We start from the raw sequence: 11348 nt of genomic DNA on the forward strand, positions 1-11348 counted from the left end.
CCTCACGATAGGTGTGAGGTTCATAGAGGGTGGCAAGAGCAAAAGAGCAGTGATAATCAGTGAGATAAGGGGGAAGAATGCTTACCCGAGTGGAACAATGAAGTTCAGGACCAACAGGAGACTCAGGAGGGGGTGGTGCCACAGGATCCAAGACAGGCGGGTCATATGCCGGAGACAAAACCGGATATAAGTAGTCTGGAGAGGCAGCCGATGTTGAAAAATCCTCCACAAGTTCAGGATAGAAAGGGAGGAAAAGATCAGTAAAAATGGGAGACTCTGAGGAAGAAGATGCAAGAAACTACTGAAGACTCGTGAAAGGACGATGTTCCCAAAACTCAACATGACGGGAGACACAAAGGCAATGAGAAATGGGATCATAGCAGCGAAACCCCTTTTGAGACACACCATAACCAAGGAAACAACAGAGACGAGTATGAGGCTGGAGCTTTGTTCGTTCATGAGGAGGAAGAGAGACAAAGCAAACACAACCAAAAACCCAAAAAGATGAGTAGTTAGGAGTTTGACCATAGAGAAGCTCAAATGGTGATTTGTTATGTGTAGTTGGTGAAGGAATACGATTAATGGTGTACACAATAGTGAGTGCGGCCTCACCCCAAAAGCGCTCAGGAAGAGAGGCAGAAATGAGAAGGGTGCGGACAACATCAAGAATTTGACGATGTTTTCGTTCTGCACGACCATTTTGTTGAGAGGTGTAAGGACAAGACCGCTGAGGAAGAGTACCATGACTGTGTAAAAAGGATAAGAAAGATTTATCATTATATTCTTGGGTATTATCTGATCGAAAGACTTTGACAGTGCGATTGAACTGTGTTTCAATCATTTTATGAAATGTTTGGTAAATAGACACAAGTTCAGACCTATGGTGAAGTAGAAAAATCCAAATATATCGAGAAAAATCATCCACAAATATGACAAAATATTTAGATCCCCCCTCAGTGGGAACAGGTGCAGGACCCCAAATATTAGAATGTATAAGATCAAAAGGGGTAGAAGAAAAGGAGTCACTTTTATTAAAGGGCAATTTTGTTTGTTTGCCAAAATGACAGGAAGTACAATCAAATTTTTGAAACTGAACTGAACCTAAATGACCTTGAGAAGCTAACAACTGAAGACGAGATAAGGATGGATGACCAAGACGAGTATGCCATAGATCAGGTGAGGAGGTGACAGTGGTAGCAGCTGCAGAAACAACTTGTGAAGGAATCTTCAAGTCATGAACCTTAAACATGCGACCAACTTTATGGCCTGTCCCAAGCACTTGACCCGTCCGGGGATCCTGCACATCCACACCATGATTAGTAAACAGAAGATCTACGCCTAATTCACAAAATTGACCAACAGAAAGCAAATTGAGGGATAACTTTGGAATATGAAAAATGTCACTAAGGGATAAACAAGGAGAAGAGATTGTTCCTTTATGACTAATAGGCATAGGAGTTCCATCAGCAGTGTAAATGGTGATTGGATGTTCTAAAGATGCATTATCAGAAAATTGGGATTCATTAAGAGTCATATGGTTACAACATGCAGTATCAAAAAACCAAGGTTGTTTACCTGAGGTGACAGAAAGGGTAGTAGAAGTGCGGGATAAAACTTGTTGAACAACTGCCTCAATATCAGCCGTAGTAAGTGAGAAAGCCAAAGATGGACCTTTAGGAACCGATGGATCTGAAGGACATACAGTAGCTGCCTAAGGAAGAGAAGCTTTATTATGCCCTTGCACAAATTTCTGCAATTTGTGGCAAACAGAGATGTCATGGCCTTTAGTACGGCAAAACTTGCTGTAAGTACCTTTGGAAGACTAAGAATTGGGACGCCTAGAGTTTATTCGTGGAGCAGTGGATGCAACAATGAGAGGCTGTGGAGAGGGTGTAGCCAATACATGATCAGATGATGACATGTGATAAGTAGGCCGACGGTTCTCCTTAGAAATTAGCTCATTGACTGCAGCATCAAGAGAAGGAGTATGAGACCAGCTAAGCAGAGAAGCCCTAGTAGGCTCAAAATTCTCACGTAAACCCATTATGAAGTGCATAAATTTACAGTGATCCCGATATTTAACAAAGAGCTTAATGTCCTTAGAACATACCAGTGGAGAATCTGCAGCAGAGAGTTGTTCCCACTTAGTAGAAATCTGAGAATAAAAATCAGAAATAGACTGATATGTCTCTTGGTGCATTTGATAGAGCTTTGATTCAATGTGGAACTCCAAGCTTGAATCATTAGTGTAATTATAGCGATCGGCCAAAAATTTCCAAGCAGCCTCAGCAGTTTCAAGATGAGAAAGAAGATTATGAATGGAGGGAATAGAGGTATTGATAAACCAAGACAAGATCTTAGTCTGAATAGTCTCCCATTCCTCTAGACGTTCTTCATAATCATTTGTTATAACAGCAGTCTTGGAAGACTCTTCAGCAGCTATGGCTTTAGACTTAAGGTTTAGTACTGGCTTAAGAATTGAACCAGTCACATATCTCCACAGTTTACGACCCTTCAGAAAGACAGTCATATTCTGAGACCACGCATGATAACTAGTAGGACCATCCAACATAATAGTGATAAGACGTATGATATCTCGTTCATTTTGTTGAGCCATAATGAAGAAAATGACCAAAAAGTGAGATTTAGAGACCTCAAATGCAGAAACAGAGCTTAAAATCGGAATCAACGCGAAAAACTAAGCAAGACACGTCCTGTTGAAAAATTTTGACTTTGGTCAAAGTCAACAGTCAACAACTGGCAAAGTCAAAGTCAACGGCTGACGTGTGCCGACGTGGCAGTGTGACGTCACCCTAGGGCTGACGTGGCAGCACATGAAGCGGAGCTGGCGCATGAGGCGCGTGGAAGCGCGTGTGGCTGGCATGTGAGGCGCGTGAGAGACACTGACGGCGCGTAGAGCACATGCTCATGAGGCCGAAACTTCTGCCAGCGCGTGGAGGCGCGTGTGATGTAGTTTCTAGCTGTTCTTGGTTGGGTTTTGCTCGGGATTGGTTGTTCTATCACTCTATGCCTTTTCTTTGGCAATTGGATGAGCAAAACGATGATATCCGAGAGTTACAGGGACTGTGGGCATGACGGCGATGACTCGCTTCTGCCGTGACTACTGGATGAAGGCGAGGGTAGCGGAAGAACGCCAGAGATGTCCACAAGAACCAGAAAGTCAGAGGAATTGCTCTGAAACCATGTTAAAAATATAAAGTGAAAGAGAAAGACTGAATAATCTGTATATTGATATCTATGTATAATAATGTACAATAGAGAGTCTTATATAGGTTAGGTATGTGTGCAGTACAAGTAAAAGGAATAAACTATAAGTACAATATATTGGGCTAAGCTCAATGGACTAAACTAATCTAAGCTATACACTAACAATTCCAAACTCCAAAGACAAGAAAGTAATTTAATCTTTCATAAAAAATAATGTCATGTGTACCTGCCTCTTTATCTCTTCTTTATAAACTTTTTTTTTCCTCGATAGAATTACTACATATAATATATTATTGAGTTTAGATGTTTGATGCCTATTTTCGTGAAATTTTTAAAAGAATCATATATTCTAATTAAATTTTTTTTTTTTTTTTTAATAAACAAAGGCTCAAAGACTAGCTTCTTCATAGATAGAGGAATAGATAACGTGTGTGCGAACTAGCTTTTAGAGCATCTCCAACAGGGCCAGGCCTCTCTAAATTTTGGAGAAAAAAGCCACTATTCACGCCCAAAATGAAGTCCAACAGGGTCGGCATCTCCATTTTTTTTTTTAGATTTGCTAAAGTAGCTCTCCAGGCCTGGAGAGCACTGTAGCAATCACTGTAGCTTTTGCAAAGATTATTTCTCATTAAACTAATACCGGTTGAATTAAAAAAATATTTTTTTCTCTTTCCTCCCTTTCTCTTTCTTCCTTACTCTCTTTCTCTCTTCTTTATCTCAACGGCTACAAAACGCAAAATACAATCCAAACATGAAAACAATTTTTCTCATAAACCAAATGAAATCAGAAAAAAAAGAAAAAGAAAAGAGAGAGACCTATTCATGAGCAAAATAATTAATTCAATCTCAATAATCACAACCGATTAAAATTTTTAATTTTCACTCAATAATCACAACGGTAACAACAAAACTATTCTTGATCTTTTCTCTCAAACATCTCTAAACTCAGTCTCAATCAAAATACAAACTCAAATCACAATTTTAAAACTAATCAAATTAGAACCAAAAAAAAAAAAAAAAAAAACAAAGCTGACCCATCTGAGCCTCGGTGGGGAGGAGGATATGCGGTGGTGGGAGAAGGACAAGCGGACGATCTTCATGTGTGAGAGAGAGCTCCAGCCGAAGTGCTGCTAGAGAAGAAAAGAAAAAAAGAAAAGTGCTCCTAGTGTTCCAGTCGAAGTGCTGCTAGAGAAGAAAAGTGCTCCAGCCGCTGCTAGAGAAGAAAAGAAAAAAAAAAAAAAAAAAAAAAAAAAAAAAAAAAAAAAAAAAAAAAAAAAAAAAAAAAAAAGGTGCTCCAGAGAAAGTGCTAGAGAAGAATAGAGATAAGGGAAAGGTATGGAGGAGAAAAAAAGAGGAAAAAAGAAAAGAAAAGAAACGTGTGGAGGAAAAAAAGAGATAAAAGGAAAAATAAAAAATCTTAATTGAAAAATACTATTACTATATTTTTACAATATTTTCTCAATAAATTTTAAGTAACAGATTTTTATTAGTTAATATTGGCGACTAAAAAAATAATTTCAGTGATGGGTTCAAATTAGAACTAGTAATAACTTTCCACATAAATTTTGTTGTGAAAGTATTGCGTAAAATGTTGTGAACATGGCAATTCTTATTGAAAAATATAGTTGTTAAAAAAAGAATAAATGATGATTAAAAAAAGAATAAACAATAAATGATAAAATAATATTTAAATGAGATAGAGAATGGAATAGAGAATCTATTGAAAAGTATATTTGAAAAAGTGAGTACCTAAAAGTTAAATGTCACTGTTCATTTTTCAAACAGGTAAAAATTAGGCAAAAATTTAGAGAGGATGCTGAAGATGCTCTCACTTCGGAATTACAATCACATGCCAAGCAAAGAAACTTTAGAAAAGTGGAGCACATTCCAAAGTATTTTCCTTCGGTGGGCTTATTCATAGATAGAGGAATAGATTATAGATCAGGAACAGGAAGGCAGTGTGAGTAGCCATGGCAGTAGAAAATGCTCTTTGCATGAATGGGGGAGATGGAGAATCTAGCTACGCCAATAACTCACTCCTTCAGGTTCTCTCTCTCTTTCTCAGACACACATATACATGAACATTAGTCTGCTTGCAGAGGCACAGAGATGGCATACAAAATACACATGTTCTTTTGAAAACACATACAAAATTTTCCATTTTTATGTTGTTTATCTTTAAATTAAGCTGACTAAAAGATTTGATTATTATGTCCACATCTTTCAGAAAAAAGTAATATTGGAGTCGAGGTCCTTCCTAGTGGACACCATTAAAGACATGTTAAAGATCAGAATTCCCACTTGTTTCAAAGTGGCTGACTTGGGTTGCTCTTCAGGACCCAACACCCTCTTGGTGATCTCTGAAATTATTGACACCATCCATGAAATGTGCCAGCAAACAAATACCGAATCACCTGAGTTTCTAGTGTTACTAAATGATCTCCCAGAAAATGACTTCAATGCAATTTTCAAAACTCTACCAGCTTTCCATGAGAGGCTTAAGAAAGACAAGGGAGACAAGTTGGGGCCTTGTTTTATTTCTGGAACACCTGGTTCCTTCTATGGGAGGCTCTTTCCAAGCCAGTGTCTACATCTTGTACATTCTTCTTATAGTCTTCATTGGCTTTCACAGGTTAGCATTCTCTCAGAGCATATTGTTCATAAAACCTATTCCAATTTGATTTAGCAAAAATATGCATGAGTAATTGAGAAATTCATATATGTTTAGTGTTAAAAATAACTTTTCCCCTATTAAAAAAATAAAATAAAATTTACCCACTAGCAAGGTTAATGAATGATATTTTCAGTGGCAGAGCCACCTTCTATGGGGCCATGGGGGCAATTGCTTAACTAAAATTTGTAAAAGAATTGTCAGACTTTTTTTTTTTTTTAAAGGATTGCATAAGAAATGATAAATTATGTGATATTTTTAAAAAATTTGAGTCTGGTAACAAATGGCCATTTATGGTCTCAAATAGGCTTCTCAATCATAGTTTGAACATTTCACCTATCAATTCCGCCATTTTGGTTTTGTAGCCTCTTCTGCAAACTAATCCATATTCTTTTATCGCATTAGTGGCTAATCCATTGTCTTCCACCTCCTTTACAACGGCGACATTATCATCACAGGGAACAATTCCAACATTATTACCAATTTTATTCATCAATTTGGTCTCATTTGTTAACTCAAGGACCTTGGGACCCTTCATTACTTCATGGATTGACAGGTTCATTAGTTTGTTTTTCAATCAGGTCATGTGTGACACCAATTTGCTTTATTGCCAAATATGTTTCATTGTTTTTTTTGTAAGATACCTTGATGTGCTTCACACAAATGCACACCTTTGTCTGATCCAAGTTCTTATAGAAGCATCATGGGTGCTTTACAGCATGCACCTCACATTCATCGAATCTTGATCTCTCTTTGGCAATTAATCTAGTCTGCAAATTCAGGCATTGTCCTATTGATATCCATTTGATTGCAATCAAACCCATCTTCAGTTATTTACATGCCAGCACAAAGCATATCAAGGTTGAATACTTTATTTGTGAGTGCAAAATTCTTTGCAAGTATTTGGCAATCAATTTTGTCTTTACCAATTACCAACTTGCAAATATTTTCTCCAAGAGCCTCCCATCTCAATGTTTGTTAACAACTGGTTTGCTGTTGATGATTAGTTATATTTATTTTATTAAGCTTTTAATTCCAATTATGTTTATTTCTCACTTGGCTTCCTCATGTGACTTCAATTTCTTAATTCCAAATTATATCATATAAACAGCAATGTACTTCAGACTTCAATTAGTCTAATACATTGAAATCAATTTAAATTATTAAGTAACTCGGTTTATTGATTTATCTGATTTGCTTTCTCTACATAATCTTTGCATAAACTATATTTCTTTCATTGCATAGGTGAATATAAAATTATTCAATCCTAAAATTTAAAATTGGGTTCCAGTAAATACTAAGTCTTTATTCATTTATTTATAGTTTTCACCCACTTAGTATAAATCCTAACTTTACTAATGGACAGGTGCCAAGAGGGGTTGTGAATAACAAAGGTAACATATACATCGCAAAATCGAGCCCTCCCAACGTATTCAAAGCCTACATGGACCAATTTCATACAGATTTCTCAATGTTTCTATGTTCACGCTCTAAGGAAATATTGCCTGGAGGACGTATGATTCTTACCTTCATTGGAAGGAGCAATGTAGATCCCAACACAAATTGTTGTTACGACCTTTGGGAGCTTCTGGCAAAATCACTTCTTGACATGGTCCCTGAGGTTGTTTGTTTTTAATATCGAATTTCATACTTAACAAAGTTTGGCTCCAAACATATTTAGAGTTATCTTTTCTAACTCATTCTAATGGTCTTTCAATCGTCACATAGTAGGTTGAAACAAGATAGCACCAAATATGTTTGGAGCCAATTCTTTTTCCTTATATCTAACTTTTTTTTTTAAAAAACCAAATGATTCAATTTTAGGGCCTTGTTAAGGAGAAGGATGTAGATTCGTTCAATTTGCCATATTATGAACCTTGCATGGAAGAAGTAAAGGCAATCATTGAAGACGAGGGGTCTTTCAATGTAGATAGGCTTCAAATGTTTGAATTCAATGACCCCAATGGTGACATTGATAACAAGTATCAGAGTGCACAAAGTATGGCAAATGGTTTAAGAGCTGTAACAGAAGCAATGCTGGCTAGTCATTTTGGAGAGACCATAATTGACAATTTATTTGCCAAGTTTGCAAAGCATATGGCGGAGGAATTTTGCCAGGAGATGACAAGGTACATCAGTATAGTCACTTGCATGACCAAGAAGTAAGTAAATTATTATGAAGATATGCATGGAAATTTAGTAATTGCTGATAAAGTTCTATGATTACATGGTTGATAAAGTTGCCTCTCTCTAGTATGAAGTCTCCATGAACAATGCTTATACTTATTATCTCTATCATTTGTATTCATGAAGGATGATTTGCAACAACAATAAAAGTTGTTTATTACAAGGTGCATTATTCACGTTCTATCAAATGCAAGTTACCTTCACGTTAATAGTACGATTTGGGCCTTGCCATCAGGCCCGGCCCCCTACTAGAGAAACTGAGAAAGTCCACTAATGTGGGGGACAATAATTATTTTATTAAAAAAAAAAAAAAAAAAAAAAAAAAAAAAAAAAAAACTGTATATTTTCTTTTTCCTTCAAGTTTAAGAAGACCCTAAAAGTTGAGTGATGTTTAAAACAAATTTTAATACTTGACTTGAAAGCACCATCCATTCATGGCCTGCCCAAAAGCACCTTTCAATCATTCAACAGAGAAGAGATACCCACAAATGAAATATTCTACCTAATCAGTAACAATATAATTAGGGTTGAATCAAATTCTTAGAAGATATTCTTATTGAGTCCAAATCTTCTGTCTCATTAATTGTGCTCCACTTTATGCTCCACCAATAAAATTTGGACATTTGTCCTCTCCCATTAAGTGAGATAACCCTAACTTTAACATTGACGTTAACGTTAAAATCATACCCCTTTTTTTTTCTTCCGCAACTTTTGTTTCTTCTCTTTGTTTCCAACTTTTGGTTTCTTTTTTTCCCTTCTCTATGTGGTTGATGTTAACAAGAACTCTTTTGAGTTTTGTCTCTTGCTGCAGCTTTAGTTTTTTATTTGGACTCTTCCCTCTATTGTCTCATTGTATTCCTATCTTTCTCCCAAAGTTTTTATTGTTCACTGCCACAAAGATTCCTTTTGTCCTATAGGTCCAGATTTGTTTCAACTTTTGAGAGACTCCTGCTGAAACAAGCAACCTTCAAGGCTATCAAGGTTTCTTTTTTTTTTTCTCTTCTCTATGTGGTTTACGTCTCAAGTGTTCATCTTCATCCTCACTTCATCTTCATCTTCAAGTGTTCATCGGCTTCTATTGGTTTCTACAAAGTGACTTGTCTATGGTGATAATGGTGTTTGATTTTTGTTCCATTATGAAACATGTGGAAAGAAAAACTTTCTTGGACGATGTAAAGGTTGTAGTCAGTAAATAATTGGGGTTGCTGGATTTTGTATTTTACATGTTTGTTGAAATTCTTGAATGAGTGATTGGGACGGGAAGCTCCTCCATAGAAGCTCTGTTGTATATATCTTAGGCGAAAAACACATTTTGGTCTCTACATTTTCAGCTGATTTCCGTTTTAGTCCCTAAGTTTTTTTTTTACCGCTTTTAGTCCCTCTCCTGAAAAACGCTTCCATTTTAGTCCCTGCCGTTACATCAGAAACGGATATTGCAGACGTGGCAAACGGCAAAATTAAATAATAATAAACTAATATCCACGTGGCCTAAATTAATAATAAAAAATATTTTTTAATGCCACATCAACATCTAAATTAAAAAAATTAATTTATTAATTTTAACTAAATAAAAAAATTAAAAACAGAATTAAAAACTAAAAATCTTATGAATTGAGATCTAAGTGTGCCTTGAACAAGAACACAAACCCAGATCCAAGAACACAAACCCAGAAATTATTTAAAAAAAAAAAAAAACTAACCAAAGCCAGAAATTCCGATCTCAAAGCCAACCCACAACAACCCAGGCCAAGAAAATCAACCCACAGCCACAAACCCAAAAAAAAAAAAAAAAATGTCAACAACTCAAATCTAAACCAAAAGACAGCAAAAAAAATAATAAAAGACAAGAAAAACAATTTCTTAGGAGCTGATGGATATTGTTAGCAAATTTGGGTTCGTGGATATTGTTATGGATTTTTGTTGTTTTTTTATTTTTCTTTGTCTTGGCTGGTTTCAGTTGAAAAAGAGAGAGCAAATCTGGGTTCGTGATATGTGCTTTCTATCATCGATCCCTACAGAAACCCAGAACAAGAGAGAGCAAATCTGGGTTCGTTGAAAAAGAGAGAGCAAAATCAACCCACAGCAACAGCAGCGAAGCATCAGTTCGAAACCCAGAACAACCAATCTTAGAGCATCAGTTCTAAACCAACCCAAAACAACCAATCTTCAAGCATCGGTTTTCAAAACCCAGAATAACCTAGAACAAGCATAGAAGCATCTATCTAAATCCAATACCCAAGCGAGCAAAACCCAGAACAACCAATCTGATGCTTCAAATATGTGCTTTCTATCATCGATCCCTACAGAAACCAGGAAATTACGAAACTGATCCGACTCACCGGAGCGCTCCGAGTCGCTGACGAGTTTCAGCTCGTCCCACCCGCCGTAACTCGCTGAGGCAGAGGTACAAGAAGCGCTTGCAGAGCAAATGATGTGGGTTTCGTGGCTTTGAAGCCATTTTCGGCATGTAAAACGAAAAAGGCTTCGGCTTTCCTGAGAAAGTGAGGGAAAATCAAAGAGAAATTTTGTGGGTGAGAATTTAGGATTTGAATAATTAATAGGATTTACGGAAATTAGGGCTTGCATTCTGGCATTGGTTAGTTTTTTTTTTTTTTTTTTTTAAATAATTTCTGGGTTTGTGTTCTTGGATCTGGGTTTGTGTTCTTGTTTAAGGCATACTTAGATTTCAATTCATATTTTAGTTTTTAATTCTGTTTTTAATTTTTTTTATTTAGTTAAAATTAATAAATTAATTTTTTTAATTTAGATGCTGATGTGGCATTAAAAAATATTTTTTATTATTAATTTAGGCCACGTGGACATTAGTTTATTATTATTTAATTTTGCCGTTTGCCACGTCTGCAATATCCGTTTCTGATGTAACAGCAGGGACTAAAATGGAAGCGTTTTTCAGGAGAGGGACTAAAAGCGGTAAAAAAAAAACTTAGGGACTAAAACGGAAATCGGCTGAAAATGTAGGGACCAAAATGTGTTTTTCGCCTATATCTTATTGTAGAGATTACAATTTGATTTAAATATACAGATAACATTTAATTTAAATTCCAGATTTCATTATTTTATCAAACTCTATTTGATAAGGACTGACTAGATTAAATGATATCTGCTAAGGATGCTTGGATTGATATGTTTTGGTTTTATGTTTCAATTGAGATAAGGTCAGATATGTCTCAATAGGTTTTTTTTTTTTTTTTAGATGAAACCGGACCTATTCTGCAGGAATAAAACATTATATGTAGGAAAA

At 36.0% G+C, this 11348-nt stretch overlaps 1 protein-coding gene across 1 annotated transcript; it reads left to right on the forward strand.

The window, feature by feature from the left end:
- The first annotated feature begins 5093 nt into the window (after positions 1-5093).
- Positions 5094-8244, forward strand: LOC115992701 (salicylate/benzoate carboxyl methyltransferase-like). Its single transcript, XM_031116928.1, has 4 exons — positions 5094-5273; positions 5456-5860; positions 7266-7520; positions 7724-8244. Exons 1-4 carry the CDS (start codon positions 5199-5201, stop codon positions 8063-8065), a joined length of 1077 nt encoding a protein of 358 aa, XP_030972788.1. The 5' UTR covers positions 5094-5198; the 3' UTR covers positions 8066-8244.
- The last annotated feature ends 3104 nt before the right edge of the window (positions 8245-11348 follow it).

The sequence above is a fragment of the Quercus lobata genome, chromosome 5 (assembly GCF_001633185.2).
Source record: "Quercus lobata isolate SW786 chromosome 5, ValleyOak3.0 Primary Assembly, whole genome shotgun sequence".
In the NCBI taxonomy this organism is placed as follows: Eukaryota; Viridiplantae; Streptophyta; class Magnoliopsida; order Fagales; family Fagaceae; genus Quercus; species Quercus lobata.